This window comes from Moschus berezovskii, chromosome 24 (genome assembly GCF_049115385.1).
Source record: "Moschus berezovskii isolate FMDL1 chromosome 24, NW_MosBer_1.0, whole genome shotgun sequence".
Classification (NCBI taxonomy): Eukaryota; Metazoa; Chordata; class Mammalia; order Artiodactyla; family Moschidae; genus Moschus; species Moschus berezovskii.
This window is the reverse complement of record NC_142483.1, coordinates 49,781,251-49,802,912: the sequence shown is the minus strand read 5'-3', so window position 1 is coordinate 49,802,912 and position 21,662 is coordinate 49,781,251. Positions and strand designations below refer to the sequence as shown.

The following is a 21,662-nucleotide window of genomic DNA, read 5'->3' as shown; positions in this document are numbered from 1 at the left end:
ATAATAAAAGACATTCAGACTGAAAAGAAAAAAAGTAAATTTATCTCTGCAGATTCTGTGATCTTACATGCAGAAAATCCTAAGCATAACATTACATTAAAAAAAAACTGCTTGAACTAATAAATGAACTTTGCAAAGTAGGATAAAAAGTCAGCACTTAAAAATCAGTTGTATTTTCTACACTAACAATGAACAACCTGAGAAAAATATTACAAACAATTCTGTATACAAGTAGCATAAAAAATAATTAAAATACTTAGAAGTTAACCAAGGAGGTGAAATACTTGTACAATGAAAACTGAAACATTGCTGAAAGAAATTAAAGAGGATGTAAATAAATGGAAACACATCCCCCCTGTTCATGGATTGGAAGACTTATCATTGTTTATAAAAGTTAGTACTACCCAAAGTAATCTACAGATTCAGTGCAATGCCTGTATAAAATCCCAGTAAGTTGTGTGTTTTTTTGGCAGAAATAGAAAAAAATCCCAAAATGCATATATGGAAGCTTAAGGAACCTCAAGTAGCCAAAACAGCCTTTTAAAAAATGAACAAAATAGGAGGATTCACACTTCCTGTTTTCAAAACTTATTGCAAAACAATAGTAATAGGAACAGTATGTTGTTGGTATAAAAATTGGCATAAAGACCAGTGGAATAGAATAGAAAGCCCAAAAGTAAACCCTCGTACAATATGATCAAATGATTTTTGACAGGGTATCAAGGCCATTCACTGGGGAAAGGAGTCTTTTCAACACATGGTTCAGGGAAAACTAAATATCCCAATGCAAAAGAATGAATTTGGACCCTTACCTAACACAGTATTCAGGAGGGGGAACTCATGTACACCTGGGGCGAATTCATGTCAATGTATGGCAAAACCAACCAATATAATATTATAAAATAAAAAAAATAAATTAAAAAAAAATTAACTGAAAATGGACTCTAATATAAAGACCTAAAACAATACAACTCTTAAAAGGAAACAGGGCACATGTTTCATGACATTGGATTTGGTAGTGATTTCTTAGATATGACACCAAAGGCACAGGCAACAGAAGACAAAAGAATAGATTGGATTTCATGAAAATTTTAAAAATTTGTGCACTTAAAGACACTATCCACAGAGGAAGAAGGCAACCCACAGAATGGGAGAAAATATGTGCAAGTCATTTATCTGACAAAAGACTTATAATATCCAGAATATACAGAGAACTCCTCGAATTCAACAGCAACAACAAAATCAGTTTTAAAATGGATTTGAATAGACATTTCTCCAAAGAAGATATGCAGATGTTCAGAAAGCACATGCAAAGATGCTCAGTATCACTAATCATCAGGGAAAAAATACAAGTCAAAACTAGGAGATAATAACACACCCATTAGGGTGGCTATTTATCAAAAAAATACAAAATAGCAAGGATGTGGAGAAATCAGAATCCTTGTTCACTATTGGTAGGGACATAAAATGGTAAAGTTCTTGTGGAAGACAGTATGGCAATTCCTTAAATCAATTAAAAATAAAAATTCTGTATAATCTAGTAATTCCACTTCTGAATATATAACCCCAAAGAACCTAAAACAGGATTTGAAACAGCTATCTGTACACCCATTTTCATAGCAGCATTACTGACAATGGCTAAAATAGGGAAGCAACTTAAGTGTCCATCAGTGGATGACTGTATACACAAAATGTGGTATGCACATACAATAAAATATTATTCAGCCTCCAAAGGAAGGAAATTCTGACACATGCTACAACATGAATGAAGATCTTGAGATAAGTGAAATAACTCCATTATAAAAAGATAACTACTGTATGGTTCCATTAATATGAAATGCTTAGAGTAGTCAAAATTACAGAGACACAAAGTAGAATGGTTGTTGCCAGGGCTGAGGAGAAGGGGAAATGAGAGCTGTTGTTTAATGGACATGGAGTTTCAGTTTGGGAAGAGGAAAAGAATGGATTGGAGCAAGGAGGAGAATCTAAGGAGATGGTGTGTGGAGGTGGAGAGGAATAGAATGAGGAACCCATTACGCTATCTGTTAGTTTAGTCAAGAAGTTCAGCAGAAAGACGAGAAAAGGTCATACTGTGTATGTAGGACCGTAACTACATTATTTTCCTATGTATTTACGTTAGTTACAGTACTTTTAATCCCTTGCTGTTATATTCTGTTTTAGACTTTGGAGTTAGTGCTTTTTTAGCAACTGGTGGTGACATTACTCGAAATAAAGTGAGAAAAACCTTTGTTGGAACCCCGTGCTGGATGGCGCCTGAAGTTATGGAACAGGTACTGGGTTTTTTGTCTTTTTACAGTGATTTGAGTTTTTTTACAAAATTAAAAAAATTGAGCAGTGTTCGCTTTCAAGTGGTCTCCTAGGTTAGTTTTGGGAAACATGCCTCTGTTCCTGTTTAAGACTTGGCTTCATGCTTAAAAATAAACAACCCCCCAACTCTAGAAGTTAGCAAAGGACATATTAATCTCAAGATTTATACAAAGGCAACCTAAGGAATAGTATAATCAAGACTGATTTAATGGCAATATCCTTCGTACAAGTTAAATGACCTGATCTTTTTACACGTGGCTCTTGAAGGACTAGTTTTCCCCACATCCCTATTTCCTGGTTGTGTCAAACAGACTGCAGTTTATATCACTCATCCCATCACCTTATGGAAGGAAACTGCTAATTCTAGAATCCAGTGCTCATATTTTGCTCCTTGTTTTATTCTCTTTGTGGTATTTGAAATTGTTGACCTTTTCCCCTTTACTCGCATCTTTTTAAAAAACTTTTATTTATTTATTTTAATTGGAGGCTAATTACTTTACAGTATTGTGGTGGTTTTTGCCATACATTGACATGAATCTGCCCCAGGTGTACATGTGTTCCCCATCCTGAACCCCCTCCCACCTCCCTCCCCATCCCAGCCCTCAGGGTCCTCCCAGTGCACCAGCCCTGAGCACTCTGCCTCATGCATCGAACCTGTACTGGCGATCTGTTTCACATATGATAATATACATGTTTCAGTGCTATTCTCTCAAATCATCCCACCCTCGCCTTTTCCCACAGAGTCCAAAAGTATGTTCTTTGTGTCTCTTTTGCTGTCTCGCATATAGGGTCATTGTTACCATCTTTCTAAATTCCATATATATGCATTAATATACTGTATTGGTGTTTTTCTTTCTGACTTACTTCACTCTGTATAATAGGCTCCAGTTTCATCCACCTCATTAGAACTGATTCAAATGCATTCTTTTTAATGGCTGAGTAATACTCCATTGTGTATATGTACCACACCATTCTTATCCATTCATCTGCTGATGGACATCTAGGTTGCTTCCATGTCCTGGCTATGCTAAACTGCTGCGATGAACATTGTGGGTACACGTGTCTCTTTCAATTCTGGTTTCCTCAGTGTGTGTGCCCAGCAGTGGGATTGCTGGATCATATGGCAGTTCTGTTTCCAGTTTTTTAAGGAATCTCCACACTGTTCTCCATAGTGGCTGTACTAGTTTGCATTCCCACCAACAGTGTAAGAGGGTTCCCTTCTCTCCACACCCTCTCCAGCATTTATTGTTTGTAGACTTTTGGATAGCAGCTATTCTGACTGGCATGCCCTTTACTCGCATCTTTAGCTTCCTCTTTCTCCTACTTATTAGGCCATTTCTCTGACTTCTCTCTGGCTTTCTTTCTACTGCTAAGCAACACTGCTTCCCAGCACCTCATCTCTGACTACAATACTTGCTCTTTCTGTCTTACTTCCCACCTGTTCGTTGTTCGTTATTTATGAATTATATCCAGTTGAGCCTTGTTTTTTAAAATTAGGTAGGTATCCCAACTCCCTATGGGTATTTTGCATAAATATCTTATGTCAGACTCCATGTAGAACTGAGTCTACTTTCGCTCTGTCACAATGCCTGTGTTGACTCTAGTGTGGGTCAGGACTTCCCACACTAGGGTTATGGAGATGGCTGAACACGCAGGTACCTGACACTGGGTCTGATGAGATTGGCCGCAATTTATTATTTGCTTGTACACATATCTGGAGGCAGAGGATGCTGCTTGCCTTTTGGGTTTGCATTTAGGAAGGGAATGAACAGTTGCTACAGGAGACAGGCTTTGTAGTATCAAGAAAGTGATGTGCCCTTTGGTTTCCTTGTGAAGGTGTGATTGGCTTGTTTTCTGAGGGCTGGCAGGGAACAGAAATCTACTACTCAGGAATAAACAGGAACTGCACCTGATCATTTGATAAGCAGGGCTTGGGGCCTAGGGCACATTCTCCTTGGGAGGACAGTGGAGTAGGGAACTTTCACTTAGGTCATTACAGGTCCTTCTATTTACCCCATGTTGAGGCGGTATGTAATATGGAGCTTTAATTTTAGGTTTCAAATCATACACTTCCAAATCCTGTTTCTCCTCCTATATTGCTTAGGATAGAAAATTAAAATATTTAATTTTATAGCATGCTGGTGACAGTATAAAGGAGAGAAATTTGGCAACATATTCACACTAGCAACTTTAAAAATATTCTTACCCTTGTACTTTTTTTCACTCCAAAAATTAAGGTGATAAAATAATATTATAATATAGGAAATTTGGAAAACAAAAGCCTGCCAAACTTTTATTTTTGTTCTAGGTCCTTCTAGTTTTTTCTTTAATAGATTGTATACCTATTTGTAATAGTATCAAAACTTTTGAAGAATTTTGTAATCTTTCTTAAGTGCTTTCTCATATTTTATCATAAAGTGGTTTTCCATATTTTCATGTAGGATTCATTAATATTACTTTTAGTTGAAAGTATAATGTTTCTCTAAATGAATATACAATACTTAACCATTTCCCTATTGATGGTAGTGTTTTCCCCATTGATGGTCATTCACTTTTTTCTTTTTTCCTCTTACCAAGTAAAATTAGCTTTTGCCTACTTTAGATTATATTTTGTCGACTTAAAGTCTGTGGTTCTTGATAACATTTTAGAAGCTATCTTGAAAGTGCTTCTGGGTGGTAAAAGTAATCTTGTACATCTCTCTGTTCTGTACAGGTTCGTGGTTATGATTTCAAAGCTGACATCTGGAGTTTTGGGATCACAGCCATTGAACTGGCCACAGGGGCAGCTCCTTATCATAAGTATCCGCCAATGAAGGTAAGGCTTACATTCATAATACTATCCCAGCTCATGGCTCAGTTCTCTTTCAGAGGCTTACCTCATTTGACATTCTTTTTTAAGAATTATGTAAATTTATTAGTATATGAACAAGTATTTTTATATTAAAAAGCACTATATGAATATAAGAGTTTATAAGAATAGTAATTGTTCTCATTTACACTAACTCAGCCATTCATATTAGCATTTTGTCTTCCATTTGCATGTAAATAACATACACAGTTGGAGCTCTTGTGTTTGTGAGATCATTTGACATTCTTATCGTATTCTGCCCTGCATTCCTTCTAACTTCTTTAGCCGTTAGAATCTCTTTTAGATATTTGGTATGTAACACTGGGTAGCTTTACACTATAGCTGACCTTATTTGATAACCTACCATCTCCTGACTGTGTAACTAGTTTGATGTTCGGATCTAATCTGTCTCGTTTTAGTGTGTGTTCCCCACAGTCACCTGTGTAGAGCAGCCTCAGTGGGGATGATGATCATTTCTACCTCTTAAGGTTGTTGAAAGAGTTCCATGTCAACAGTAATTATTGCTAACATTCACTGAACACTCATCTGTGTCAGCCACTGTTTTTAAGTGCTTTTTATATGTTAGATCCATGCAAATTGTTCATGTGCCACATATATGTATTATTTTCTTTGTTACTGAATAGAAGTTTGCTTTGTGGTAAGACATTAAGCATCTTTTATTTAAAGACCTGTTACATCCTGAAGAAGTGTGTGTGCGCGCGCGTGTGTGCGTGTGCGCATGCGTGCGTTCAGTGGCTCAGTCGTGTCCAACTCTTTATGACCCTATGGACTGTAGCACACTAGGCTCCTCTGTCTGTAGGATTATCCAGGCAAGAATACTAGAGCGGGTTGCCATTTCCTACTCCATGGGATCTTTCTGACCCAGGGATTGAACCTGTGTCTCGCGTCTCCTTCATTGGCAGGTTCTTTACCACTAGCGCCACCTGGGAAGCCCCCATCCTGAGGGAGTAGTTATCCAAAATTTAGTTGTTAATCCTAATGTACCAACATTAGTAATAAATGAGTTTTTTGTGTTTGAAGATGGTCCTGCCAATACTGTTGGTAACCATTTTCATCTGTGTGACCCCTAAGTGAGAATATGCACATGAATTCTATTTGTCTATTTGTAGCTTTGGCCGTTGTTTATAGTTTTCCTTGCCCGCTTTACAAAATGCCTTATGATTGTTTAAAATGGTGAGCACCATTGTGAATTTTTGTCATAGTGGTATTCATGTATCTATCTATGTTCTTGGAGCACTTTCAGTTCAGTTCAGTCGCTCAGTTGTGTCCGACTCTTCGCGACCCCATGAATCGCAGCACACCAGGCCTCCCTGTCCATCACCAGCTCCCGGAGTTCACCCAAACTCATGTCCATCGAGTTGGTGATGCCATCCAGCCATCTCATTCTCTGTCGTCCCCTTCTCCTCCTGCCCCCAATCCTTCCCAGCATCAGACTCTTTTCCAGTGAAACTCGTCACATGAGGTGGCCAAAGTATTGGAGTTTCAGCTTTAGGATCAGTCCTTCCAGTGAACACCCAGGATTGATCTCCTTTAGAATGGACTGGTTGGATCGAACCTTTAAAATGTTACTCTGTCCCCTTTAAGGCACTAAATACGTAGAGAGAGACAAAATCAGTAAGGATAGTATGAGAAACCTCTCTGTATGTCCATACTCAAAATATGTGTATATATTTTTTAACCTGTATGTTTGATGGATGAAAGGTTAGTGATACTTTAAGGCCTTGGTTTTTTCTTAAAGGTCAAGACTGCTAGGTGTAAATGAATATTCACAAGATTTTGAAAAGGATTACTCTTTATAACTGTAAGGTGGGAGGCTATCTTGAGGCCCAAGAAATGGCTTATTTTTGAAAGGTCAGGGAAAAAGATGAGGTTTACTTTATATTATTGTAGGCAGTGACTCCTGAAGTTGTAGCCAGACATACACATGTTAACCTTTTTGCTCAAAATGAAAAATACTTGCAACCTTAGTAATCCCCTTTTAATTTTGGTTTTGACTTTGTGCTTAGAAAAATGGGTTATGCTTTTATTGAAAAGTCAAGCAGTATAGAAAATCACCCCAAATTGCATCATATTAATAGGACCTTTGTTACTTATGTCTCTATGCATCAAGATAGTGTGTTGCCATGTAAGTCAAAGAAGGAAGAGATTCAGGATGGACTATTGCTGCAGGGAAAGTAGGAAGAATGCAAACTAAAAAGGTTATAGCTTTGTTAACTAGTACATCATCAGTGATTTCTGTGATCTAAGTTTTTGAGGAGTTCTGGGAAGAGAAGGCCAGGTTACAAGGGGTCAAGTTGAAATAGAGCTATGAATAGGTAAAGTTAGCAAGGTCACACTCTTTAATTTTGCCGTGGTTTGTTTTTTTTTTTAAGTTTGCTGGTGTAAGAATCGGACAGAAGACGTGAAGGAAAGATTTCAACTAAAGGACATACAATACAGTGCTGATACAGTTGAGCCTTTGCAGGCACATTGCCTGGGAAGCCAACTGTCTATAGGATGTTATTTATCTGGAAAACACCTAAATAGCTCTAGTTTCCAAACAACTGATCTAGACGTGAACTTTCAGATAACAAAATCTGCTCGGATGTTTGGAGGTTGTCTATATTGAAAAATTGTGGCCATAGTATTTCATTACTGAATCTTCAGAAGTTTACATCATGTTGAAAATTCTCACAGGTTTTAATGCTGACACTGCAGAATGATCCTCCCTCTTTGGAAACTGGTGTTCAAGATAAAGAAATGCTGAAAAAATACGGAAAATCATTTAGAAAAATGATTTCATTGTGCCTTCAAAAAGATCCAGAAAAAAGGTAAAATATGAGATAAAACTTATCCTCTTCATCTAATATATAAACCATTGGGGAAGGCTAAGAATCACATGCATACATTCATACATGTGCAGAGAATTCAAAAGAACTGAACTTAAACATTAGAAAAAATATATACTGACCATTATACTAAATTGAAAATGAGTGAATTATATACTTTGTCCCTTCTTTTTAGTATACAGTGTACCCTAAATAGTTAAGCTATTTCTTGGTTAATTTCTTAGAGTTATAAATGTATTTGTTAATGAGCTGCAAAGTTAGTGGGAGGGCTTATTTTTATTTTGCATTTAAGAGTTATAAGTAAACCAGTATCTTAATACTCTTTACGATTTTATTAACAGGAGAAATAGCAAATACTATATTTAATGTCCATTGGTCATATTTTCTTCCTTATTGGTAAGATATTTTAGTTAAGTAGACCAAAAAATCAAAGAGCTTATTGTTAACACTAGAAAGATTGAATGGCAGGTGAGTTAAAGAAACATGAACATCTGATGTGTGTATCTATGAATTAAACAAAAGCATAGAAGTTAAAGGTTATTGCATATAATCTTTTGTCTTTGAGGTCAGTCAGAACTCCTAATTCCTAACCTTGGGCCCTGTTCTCTATCATATTTTTCTGTTTCACGTGGTATAGAGACCACTCAGTTTTGTAGCACTAAAAGATTTTTAATTTTGATTTTTCTAAAGCTCAAAAAAACTAAAAGGTTTGAATTGACTTCCTTGATCATGTCTTTAGTATATTTAATGGGCTTCAAAATTTACTGTTGGAAATATTGGAAAGGGTAAGAAAAATAGGCAACAAAGTTCAAACCTGTGGTTTTAGAACTTTTTTGCTCTTTCTTAATACACTGGTATTAAAACATAGGGAACACTTTTGCTTCTGCCAAATTAGTTGACTGAAATAACAGAAATCTGTTTCAAACACCTAGAAATTCTGGATAAATCTAGAATAGAGATGAGCTTGTAATAAAGGGAGGTCTTCAGATGCCAGAATTAATAAGGAAGCCATAAATTCAAGAACTATTATAAACTAATCCTGTGGCTGCCTTCAGTACGACACTATTCATTATAATAACCTACTGGTATGGATTTTTAACTTCCAAGTGGGGACTACCAATGAGATATAGGGCCCACCCATATGGAGATTTTGAACTAGGATTTCTGCTTAAAGCTAGAACATTCGTAAGTCTGCATCCTGAGTGAAAGGATAGATCAAAGAACAACAACAACAGAAAATCTGTCATCACAGAAACACAACAGAAATCTTTGCTGAATAATCAAGCCCTCTGACTTGGACACTCTGCAGGTTTACAGTCTGAATTTATACCCATATTATCCAGGAACCCACAGGATTAGAAAGTAAAACAGTTATTACTAAGCCAGTTTTGTTTCTGGCAGAAGCAATCAGAAACTGCACTGTTAGACTACTTCCAAAACCGAGGTCCCTGCAATTCTTGCACTGAAGAGATCACAATCCAGAATTACAAAACACAGTGAAACACCACACTATGAACTGGAAGCAACTTTCGAAGAAATAATGGCCAAGAATTTTCTGAGTTGATGAAATATCTGTATTTTCAGGCTAAGGAATTATTGTCCTAGATTCCAAGCAGTGCCCCTCTTTTTCCACTTGTATGCATTGCCATGAAACTACTGGCCACAAATATAGAGAGAAGGCCTTAAATGCAGCCTGAGAGGACAGATCACCTAACTGAGGAGCAGCAGGCAGGTGGACAGACCACTGCCCGATAACAGCAGTTCAGGCCACACTGCAGTGGAGCAATGCTGAGAGAAAGTAACGTTAACCCAGAATTCTCTGATTCTTTAGATCTAGTCAGACTCATTCACCAGTAAGCATGCAATAATTTTCAGTCAAAAATTGAGTTTTCCAGTCATGTTTTATCACTTAAAGAAGTTCTCTGAAGTGTATTTTAGAGAGAAGGAAATGAGCCCATAAGAAAGGAACAAATCATAAGAAACAGTGTTGTACAAACTGTTAAACATACTGAAATTGTGACTGAATGAAAAAGTAGGAATGGTAACGTCTACTTTGAGTTTGCATAGCACTTCCACATTTATTCTGTCTTTTGATTTCTATGAGAATCCTCTGAGGCCCTGGTTCTCAAGCTTGAGTGCATTTTGGTATCACCTGGAGAGTTTTAAAACTGCACCCAGGTTTGCCCCCACGGATTCTGCTGTAACCTAAGGGAACAGCTTGGGATTTTTTGTATTTGTGAGATAATTTCTTTCTCTCTTGTGTGACGGTTCCCATCTGGTATGCCAGCTGTATCCCAGGAGGGCAATGCAAGACCTAGGCTGCCTGCTGCCCTGTTCTTACACAGCTAGATCATGACCCTCATCGCTTTAGTCGAAAGGATTTTTTTTAACTCCTAGATATTATAATACACAGCAGTGTTTAAGAACCACTGCTTTTAGGGATTTAGCCAGGTAATACTGAACCTTAGAGAAGTGGCTTGTTCAGTGTTACATGGTAGGTGTGTGGCGTCAGTCACGTCCAATTTCTTAAGTGTAGCATTGTTTATTCTTTATTCTCATGCTAGTTTGTGAAGTTGACAACAATGCCTTTACTCAAATGAAGTAAGACTGTGCACAGTTAAAAACTAAGTTTAGATTAAATTTGGAGACTATACATTACTCTTAGAATCTTCCGTTTTTTAAAGGAAATTGTGAAATTATTTTTTAAGAATATGTAATTACCTAAGTTGAAGACTTGCAGGTGATTATGTGGCAAGAAGCACAGTTCTTGATTTGTCAGTTTAAATATATATTTTTTGCTTCTTTAAAGTAGATAAAGCCAACTTCTTGGGAAATAATATTAAATAGCAAGTATATTGAAAGCCATTAAGAAATCATGCTTCTAAAAGAAACATTTCACTAATGAATTTTTGTAAGAGCCTACAATAATTGTTACCAGAAAATTTCTATTTGAGTTTTTAAATTCTATTTAGTGCCTTGTACTGAGCTTTTCCTTTTTGGTTTTTAGCAGGTTCAGGACAGTGGAGTACACTGAGTTTTTATCTTGATGCTCAAGAAACCGTGTTTTCATTTTTGAAGATGAAAACCCACATTCCACTTCAATTAACTATAAAAACTTTCTTTTCTGGTTTTAGACCAACAGCAGCAGAACTGTTAAGGCACAAGTTTTTCCAAAAAGCCAAGGTAGGACATTCTAACTTGGTTTCATGTATTCAGATGATCCTCCTCAAACACCTACATTAGGTTCCTGTTCAGAGGTTGCATTACCTTCAGATGATTATTTCTGGAAGAATGATGGTAGGTCAGATAATTGCTGGGGCCATTATTTAGACAGTCTTTCATATTTAGATAAATATATTTTTCTGTAAATTAAGGGTCAGGCAAAACTTAAAATAGGAAAAATGAATATTACCACTATAAATAAAATCTGTGGAAAATTCTGTGAAATATACTGAACTCTCATTTCAGGGTTTACTACTGAATTAGTAAACATCTCATTTCCCAAAGATATGGGATAAATAGGATGTTATTGTAGTTGGGAAACGTGAGACCACAACCCCAAAGGATGTATGTTAAAGCAAACTTTTCATAGATGGCGGTTCATACAGTACATTAAAGGTTTGTCTCAATTTATAAAGTCATGGTAGTATTATACTAAAGGATCTTCAGAATGAAAGAATAGAAGCTTTTCTCAAACTTAATAAAAAGTTACTATATCACATTAATTGTGGTGAATATTTATGTCAATTTTTTTGTTCAGTAAAAACTTCTTATGAAAAGAAAACTTATTTTTCCTCTCCAGAATAAAGAATTTCTTCAAGAAAAAATATTGCAGAGAGCGCCAACCATTTCTGAAAGAGCTAAAAAGGTAAATGTGGATTTAACTCAGTTTTTCTGAGAAATTAGAAGTTTTACTTTTGCGTTTTGAAAGTGTATTGACTAATGCTGTGTTAACAGTATGAATATTACTTATTTTCTTTCAGTCTTTTCTTTAGCATACTGTATATATGCCTTTAGCAATAGTCATTGCCTCAGTAGTACTCCGCTTTCAACTGGAATGAAATAGTACATAATTAATTAATTCTAAATTGTGTTAAATCACTGTTTGCAACTACCAGAGTGAGTTGGGAAGTTTCTTTCCACCATACAGAAACAGTGACGACACCACTTCACACCCACCTGAATAACTATAACAAAAAAGACAGACAATAGCAAGTATTGATAAAGATGTGGAGAAATTGGAATCCTCACACATTACTGATGGAAATGGAAGATGTGTGGTCACTTTTGTGGCAGTTTCTCGAGAGACTGAACAAAGTTACTATATGACCCAGCAAGTCTACTCCTAGCCATACCCAAGAGAATTGAAAACTTGTACACATAAAAATATGTACATGAATGTTCATGGAAGTATTATTCATAGCTAAAATGTGGAAACAAACTGAATGTCCACCTACTGATAAATGGATATATAAAATGTCATGAACCTATACAATGGAATATTATTCAGCAGTAAGAAGGAACGAAGTACTGATACATGCCATAACGTGGATATCCTTTAAAACATTGTGCTAGCTGAAAGATATATTCTGTGATTCTACTTATGTGAAATATCCAGAACAAGCAAACGTATAGAGACAGAAAGTGGATTATTGATTGCCTGGGACTTGAGCAGATTGTAAGGGGATGGGTAGGACTGCTAATGGTTATGGGATGTTTTGTGGGAAGTGGAGGGAGTGATGAAAACGATTGAAATTTGATTGTACAGATGGTTTTTCAACTCTGAACATAATCATTGTATTGTAATACCTTAAATGGATCAATGTTATATGAATTATGTCTTAGCTGTTAACTTAAGAAAAGAAGCATTTAGAGAATGGCACTGCCACCAACAAAGAGCTCTTGGGAATTGAAAACGTTATAGAAAAAATGAAAAGAATCATTACAAAGATTTTAGGGTAAAGTTGAGGAAATTTTCCAGAAAATAGAGCCAAAACGCCAAGAGACAGAAAAGATGAGAACGTTAGAGGATTATTTGAGAAGGCTCAACGTTTAAGTAGAAGGAGTTCCAGAAAAGGAAAACTGAGAAAAACAGAAGAAAAGATATCATGAAAAATTAATCAAGAAAAATTTCATGAATTTCCAGTTTGAAAGAGCCCAAGTACCCAGCACAATGAATGGATCAACACTAAAGCACGTTACCATGGTAGCTCAAAATTTTGTTGCTTTGTTCAGGTGCCCAGTCATGTCCAACTCTTTATGACCCCATGGACTGCAGCATGCCAGGCCTCCTGACCCTCACCATCTCCTGAAGTTTGCCCTATGTTCATTGCATAGGCTTAGAATACTGGAGGTAAAAAGATCCTGTAGCCTTCCAGAGAATGGGGAAAGGTTACAGATAGAATCAACAGTCATAAGGACCTCAGTGGCATTTCTGGAAGCCACATCACAAAGGAGCTTAACGTTGAACATTAGGGAAAAAAAATGTTTTCTAACCCAGAATTGTTTTCTTTTTTACCAGGCAAACTATTAAGTGGAGTGTGGGAATGGAATCAAATTATGTTCAGAAATGCACGACTTTAGTAAATACACCAGGCTAATAGTAGAGTAAGTGCTTAAAGTAAGAATAGGGAAGTCATGTGATTGAGGAAGCATAGTCCACTGGTTGATTGAGTGAGATCTGAGGTACCAAACGTGCTGTCAGTCTGATGGAACAGATCGTGGGGCTCTGGTGAGAGGCTTCCTCAAGAAGATGGCACTGATGAATACCTACTGTATATGAATATGGTGAGAGGAGGTTTACATAACAGGGAGAGAATCTGGGGATAAATATTACAAGTCAGAAATAAGCAGGACTTCCCTAGAGGTCCAGCGGTTAAGAATCCACCTACCAATGTAGGGTACAAGGGTTTGATCCCTGGTCCAGGAAGATGCCACATGCCACGGGGCAACTAAGCTCATGTGCTGCAACTACTCAGCCCACACTTCAGAGCTTGTGCTCCGAATCAGAAGTCCACACACTGCAACTAGAGAATATCCCCCCTCCTCGCTGCACTTTGAGAGAGGCCACATGCAGCAATGAAGACCCAGCACATCCAAAAATAAATAACTTTTTTTTTTTAAAGAAAGCAAATATTAACTCCAGGGGAAATTAAAAAGTTCTGCAGGAAAGAAAAGTAATTGTAATATATATAGCTCAACCATATCGTTTATATAATCATGTTATATAAACAATTGATTTACCCAAAATTGCAGTGTATCTTGAAAACAGTAGGGAATTAATAATAGGGTTAAATTCTCAGCTTCTATAGCAAGAAGTCAATAGATGATTTCTAAAACCAGAAAATCAAGGGGTCGTAATAACAGATTACTCAGAGATGAATATGCATACATTCTAAAAGAATAAGCTAAAGTGAATTGAAAGTGGTTGCCTGTGGGGAAGAAGATGAAAGTTAGGGGACTGCTCTTTTTCTTAACATTGGCACCGCTGTAGTCCTCTTGAACCAACAAGTATAATTGTGATTTTAAAAGTTAAAATTGGAGAAAAAAAACCATAATCTTCTTTATCTTGAACTTATTTATTTGGGGCTTAAACTGCCCCCATTTTTTTCTTGATGTCTGAAGATATGAAGCCATTACTCAGATTTCATCTGACTTCACATCAGAGGGATTTGGATGATGTGCAGTCTCAGACCATCAGAGTAGAGGGAAAGTCAGTGGTTGTGAGTAAAGACAAATAATGGAGATTAGGAACAGAAAGCAAGTGAAGGATGGTGGGTGTGACTTTATATGGGAAAACTTATTTATGGGGAAAATTGCTATCTACTTACTGTGTTGAAGTAATAGAAGGAGAGAGAAATATGATTGACTTTTCTATACCTTGAGTGTCAAACACTGCCACAGTCCCTGTCTCTCTTCCTAATGAGTAGGTTCGGAGAGTACCAGGTTCCAGTGGCCGTCTTCATAAGACAGAAGATGGTGGCTGGGAGTGGAGCGACGATGAATTTGATGAAGAAAGTGAGGAAGGAAAAGCAGCAATTTCACAACTCAGGGTATGTTTTGTTAAACTATACGCTTTAGCTATAGAGTTCTGTCTTGCTGTCTGAAGCCTCTGAGATAATACTGTATTCTGTGGTTCTGTGCAGCTTAACCAGATAAAGTATAAAAAAATACAGACAATATTTTGAACAGCTTATTAACAACAGGAGCCCAAGTAAATCTCTATGGAGGGGGGGACTGAAGTATCAGTTTTACTGTGATAATATTTAGGGTATATAAAAATGACCTAAATTGAGAAATGAGAACTATAATGTCTGAGATAAAAGTACACTAGATTGGATTAATGGCTGATTAGACACTTCAGGAGAAAATAGTGAACTTGAAAGCCTAACAGTTGAGAGCTAGTCCCTACAATTTGTTACCCTTCTGTCTGAAGAGGAACAGTGCACCTTATTTTCATTTTGTCTGTCCTGGCTAGTGTGTTAGTGTTTGCTGGAAACAGACACCAAGACATGAAGTGAGCAATAACGTTTGAGAAATGGCACTGATAGACTTGCTCAATTCAGGGTTGCCACAAATCTTCAATTTGTAAAACAAACTGTGATATCTACAAAGTAAAGTAAAGAAAGCATAGTGCAATAAAATGAGATGGGCCTGTATTTTAAAGAATTTGTTCCAAAGTTTTCTTGTTTGCATTGTTTCCAGTGTGATATCTGCTTGTTTACTTACCTTATTCGTTTACAAGTCACACTTCTTTTAACTTTGATTTTAAGATTATTTTCTTTATGAATGGTTTTGAGCAATTTGATTATGGTATACTTAGGTTTTTTTTTTCACATTTCATATTTAGGGTTTATTGAGCTTGAATTTTGGGGTTTGCAGTGTAGTTTAGAAAGTTCTCAGCTATCATATTTTCAAATAGTTTTTTCTATCCATCCACCTTGAAGAGTCAGATAACATGTATATTAGGCTTAAAGTTGTCCGACTGTTCACTGATCTTTTCACTTTTTAAAAATTCTTTTTTCCTCAGTTTCATATTGCGTAGTTTCTATTACTAGCCTGTTCATTATCCTTCTGCAGTGTTAATCTGCTACTAATGCCATGCAATCTCTTTTTCATCTCAGATATAATGCTAGCATTGTGATTTGGTGTTTGGTTTGGTTGTTAGGTACTTAAAGTTTGATTTGGTGTTTGCTTTTGCATCTTCCATGTCTCTGCTTAACTTTTTGAAGTTATGTAATATAATTATTTTAATGTCCTTCTCTGCTGATTCTAATATCCAGGTCAGTTTGGGGGCAGTTTTGTTTGATTGATTATTCTTTTCATTGTGGCTTGAAAGTGCTTTCCCTTGTTGAGTAAATAAAAGTAAAAAATGAAATCAGATAAAATTTGATAGAATGCCAGGAAGGAGAGAGTTATCCAGAGAAAGAAGCTTAGAGCTTCCCTTTTGAGTACTTAGCAGAATATTTATCGATTACTGTATGTGAAAAAACTACCCGTGTGAAGAACAGTGCCCAGCACTCACACAGCCAGAAATAGCAGCCAGATTGGAGAAATTTAAAATTCACAGGGCATTCAGTAGAGTTCTCAGTAATGGGGTATAATATATTGCCCTAGACTGAACACTGCTCCAGACCCAGCTAAAACTCATCAAAGCAGGATCCAGAAGAATTAAACTATTTCCAGCAGCTTAACTGTACTCTAGAACAAAACATCAAGATTCATAGAAATACAAAATTAGCATCATGCAACAAGGTGAAATTCAGTGTCCAGCATCTAATCGAAGATTACAGGTATGCACAGTGTCAGAAAAGCATTAGGAGTAAGCACACTTTATGCTCAACTCTTGGTTTCAAATGCTATGCCCTGCTAAAAGAACAAAGGCTCACTGGAGAAATGGCTGATTCCACGGCTTACACAGGGAAAATATAAATCTGGGATATCTTGTTTTGACAGAAAAGGTTTTTTATTTTTAATAGTATAAGAGCCAGGTTGAAGGAGCTCCCACTAACCAAATTAGGGAGAATTTAACCATCAAAATCATAAAGTGTAGAAATAATTATAAATCATTAAAAGAATAGGAGTCAATAGACCCATACAAATAATACATAAATATATAAATAAATGGGGAGAAAATGATGATTTTTCATTACAATAAACTTCCAGTGGTGGTAAATGTAGGAGTGGATGGGGAAATTCGTCGTTTTATAGCCGTCATAAGGCAATCATAAAGATCATCAGTGGGTGCTAAATATATGGAAAATCTTTGATGAACAGGCTATTTACATGGTCTTCTAGTATCTCCCCATAGATTGCCTATTAGTCACAAGGGGAAAAATAGCTACTGCCTACCTGAGAAATCAGAAAATGCCTTGACTTAGTGATTAAAATTAACATCACTAATGAGGGTCACAGGGTACATGAGATTCTCTAAAACACAATTCCATAGGAAGATAATCACTATGTAGAATTGATTTCAGTCTAAATCATGAAGAAACATCAGAGCACAAGTTAGGAGCAGTCTATTCAGAATATGTACTAGGCAGGGGAAATTATGTGTCAGATAAGATCTAGAGAGACGTGATGACTGACTGCAATACATGATCCTAGGCAGATCTTATACTAGAAAAACAAAGGTCCTAAAGGATAGTAGGAAGTCATTGGAAAAGCTGTATTATGGGTCGTTAATTAAAGTATTATTGTTAAATTTACTCAAATTGATAATTTTAGTAGAGTGAAGTTGTGTAATAGAATTTTCCTATTAAATACACAACTACTCAATTGTAAAGAGACATGATTATATACAACTTATTCTTAAATGGTACAGGATTGATTAAATATATATAAAAAGAAAGAAAATGAACACTAATAAAGCACATAAGGAGAAAGGTTAATATTGGATGAGTCTGGGTAAAGGGTATGGCAGTGTTCTTTGTATTATTCTTATTCTTACAATTTTTCTGTAAGTTTGAATTATTTCCAAACAAAGGTGTGTTTTTTTTAAGGTTTTTTTGTTGGCATATACTTGCTGTGATACCTTAGGTATTGTATGAACTTTGATTTTCATTGATAAAATGGTAATGAGAAATTTAAAAACCTATAAATTAACCTTAAAAGAAGTCCACATTCACATTTGGTAGAATTTAACATAAATTGAATTTGTTTAGAGATATGTTGTTGTTTTTTTTAATTTTCCAGTGCTTGTATCCAGAATTACTGCTAACTTATGATTTACTAAATCAATTTAATTTTAAATTTTCATATGGCAGATTATAATTGGAATTTCAATTTTGGCTCAAGTTTTCCTTACTGAAGTCCGTAATCAGAATTATTCTGCTTTAAGAATATATGGGATAATTAGCTTGAATATTTACATTTAGTGTGAGAAATTACGCATGTAATATGTTGATGATTAGTAGAATTGTACTTTGAAGAATGTGACCTCCCTACTACCTGATAGTCCCTTTATGTTTGCTGTAAACTTCTGCTATAAAGTTCCGAACTCTTAAAATTCTATGAATATATTGATACATTACAGGCTAGCTGGACAAAGAATACAGTAATATCATTTTAGTTTTCTTTTTCCAGAAAACTCACTAGAGTTACCGATGATTTAATTATGGATCAGAATGAAATGGAGTTGACTTGCATTTCACCATTCCGTGCAGTTTTGGAACTGACTACAAGTAACCTGAGTTTTCAGTTAACAAGCCTCCTTTTTTTGTATTTCTTTTAGTCTCCCAGAGTGAAAGAATCATTAACAAATTCTGAGGTAAGTAGTTGTGATTGTTGAGTCATTAAAGTGCTTTTGTTTTGGTTTTAATGTTACACATTTTTTTGTATGTGCTTAAATAGGAATGGGAACTTATACTAGTCAAATAGTGTGATAAGAAATCCTACTAAACAGACTCCTGTTAGGCTGACCTGCCTTATGCTTATTGCATACTCAGTCAAGTCTGACTCTTTGCTGCTTCAAGGACTGTGGCCTGCTAGGTGCAGGAGGAAACGACAACCCACTCCAGTATTCTTGCCTGGAAAATTCCATGGACATAGGAGCCTGTTGTTGTTCAGTCCTAAGTTGTGTCAGGCTGTTCGACCCCATGGACTGCAGCACACCAGATTTCTCTGTCCTCCACCATCTCCAGGTGTTTATTCAGATTCATGTCCATTGAGTCAGTGATGCTATCTAACCATCTCATCCTCTGCTGGTCTCTTCTCTTTTTGCCTTCAGTCTTTCCCAGCATCAGGGTCTTTTCCAATGAGTGGGCTCTTTGCATCAGGTGTCCAAAGTATTGGAACTTCAGCTTCAGCAACTGTCCTTCCATATTAATAAAATGTTAGTCATTCAGTCGTGTCTGACTCTTTGAGACCCTATGGACTGTAGCCTGCCTAGCAAGAATACTGGAGTGGGTTGTTATTCCCTTCTCCAGGGGATCTTCCCTACCCAGGGATCGAACCCAGGTCTCCTGCACTGAAGGCAGATTCCTTACCGTCTGAGCCACCAGAGAAGTCCATATCATTGGCATTTTCAAAACTAATCTTAAAGTTCTATTTTTCTATCAAAAATTAGCACCAGTAGGTAACTTGCTTTCCTCTGTGAAGTGCAGCAGACACAAAATTTTAATACTTCCTTGTCTCCTTGATTTTGCTTATATAATAACAGCTATTAGATCTCTCATTGCCCTTTTATTTTTTTTTCTCTTTTAACTCTAAATTTTAGCCATTGCATTGATACTGTTTTCTCTACTAACTTATAATTTTGAATATGTTTAACTTGATTTTGTGTTCAGCATTGGTGTTTTTTCCCAAGTTACATAACTAAAATGTGTGAAACTTTCACACATGCAAAATAATGTTTAATGTTATAAAGCTTCACATTCAATTTGAAATGCTTTCAGATATGTTAAGGAACCATTGGTTGATTTTCTTTCTTTATAAGTAAAAGAGGGTCCCCAATATAGGAAAATGTTGCTTCTAGAATTTCATAGTATATACTTCAGTCTGTATATTGTAGGTGCTATTTTGCTGGGCAAAGGAGATGGCATAGATATAGTTAAAAATACAAAGAATTACTGTTCTGAAGAAGGAAAAAAAAATGATTACTGATACTCACTACAGAAAAACTGTGCTAAAAAGCCAGACACATAAAGAGTGCATATTGTAAGATTTGGTCTGTATGAAATGTCCACAAAAGACAAATTGAAAGGCTGAAAGTAGATGAGTGGTTGCCTAAGGCTAGATGTGGGAGCAAGAGTTCAAATGGACACAGAAGAATTTTTTGAGTTGATGGAAGTGCCGAAACCTGATTGTAGAGATATTTATAGAAGTATAAATTTTCTAAAAATCATTGAGTTGTATACCTAAATAGGTGGATTTAGTGGGACATAAACTTAAACCACAACTCTTAAAATTCTCCAAGGCAGGCTTCGGCAATACGTGAACCATGAACTTCCAGATGTTCAAGCTGGTTTTAGAAAAGGCAGAGGAACCAGAGATCAATTTGCCAACATCCACTGGATAATTGAAAAAGCAAGAGAGTTCCAAAAAAAAAAAAATCTATTTCTGCTTTATTGACTATGACAAAACCTTTGACTGTATGGATCACAATAAACTGTGGAACATTCTGAAAGAGATGTGAATACCAGACCACCTGACCTGCCTCTTGAGAAGCCTGTATGCAGGTCAGGAAGCAACAGTTAGAATTGGACATGGAACAACAGACTGGTTCCAGATAGGAAGAGGGATATGTCAAGGCTGTATATTGTCACCCTGCTTATTTAACTTATATGCAGAGTACATCATGAGAAACGCTGGTCTGGAAGAAGCACAAGCTGGAATCAAGATTGCCGGGAGAAATATCAATAACCTCAGATATGCAGATGACACCACCCTTATGGCAGAAAGTGAAGAGGAACTAAAAGCCTCTTGATGAAAGTGAAAGAGGAGAGTGAAAAGGTTGGCTTGAAGCTCAGCATTCAGAAAACAAAGATCATGGCATCCGGTCCCATCACTTCATGGGAAATAGATGGGAAAACAGTGGAAACAGTGTCAGACTTTATTTTTCTGGGCTCCAAAATCACTGTGGATGCTGATTGCAGCCATGAAATTAAAAGACGCTTACTCCTTGGAAGGAAAGTTATGACCAACCTATGCTGCTACTGCTGCTGCTGCTAAGTCACTTCAGTCGTGTCCGACTCTGTGTGACCCCATAGACGAAAGCCCCCCAGGCTCCCCCGTCCCTGGGATTCTCCAGGCAAGAACACTGGAGTGGGTTGCCATTTCCTTCTCCAATGTGTGAAAGTGAAAAGTGAAAGTAAAGTCGCTCAGTCGTGCCCGACCCCTAGCGACCCCATGGACTGCAGCCTACCAGGCTCCTCCATCCATGGGATTTTCTAGGCAAGAGTACTGGAGTGGCTTGCCATTGCCTTCTCCATAACCAACCTATACAGCATATTAAAAAGCAGAGACATTACTTTGCCAACCAAGGTCCGTCTAGTCAAGACTATGGTTTTTCCAGTGGTCATGTATGGATGTGAGAGTTGGACTGTGAAGAAAGCTGATTGCCAAAGAATGGATGCTTTTGAACTGTGGTGTTGGAGAAGACTCTTGAGAGTCACTTGTACTGCAAGGAGATCCAC

General features: G+C 36.7%; 1 protein-coding gene across 5 annotated transcripts in view; it reads left to right on the top strand.

The window, feature by feature from the left end:
• OXSR1 (oxidative stress responsive kinase 1) overlaps positions 1-21,662 on the top strand; it is an 88,383-nt gene that overhangs the window by 54,960 nt on the left and 11,761 nt on the right. For all 5 annotated transcript variants that reach the window (XM_055414626.2, XM_055414625.2, XM_055414627.2 and 2 more), the window contains 7 exons: positions 2,182-2,291; positions 5,042-5,143; positions 7,874-8,007; positions 11,160-11,208; positions 11,828-11,893; positions 14,955-15,077; positions 18,761-18,796. In XM_055414626.2, coding sequence (XP_055270601.2) covers positions 2,182-2,291; positions 5,042-5,143; positions 7,874-8,007; positions 11,160-11,208; positions 11,828-11,893; positions 14,955-15,077; positions 18,761-18,796 — 620 coding nt within the window. The remainder of the gene's footprint in view (positions 1-2,181; positions 2,292-5,041; positions 5,144-7,873; positions 8,008-11,159; positions 11,209-11,827; positions 11,894-14,954; positions 15,078-18,760; positions 18,797-21,662) is intronic.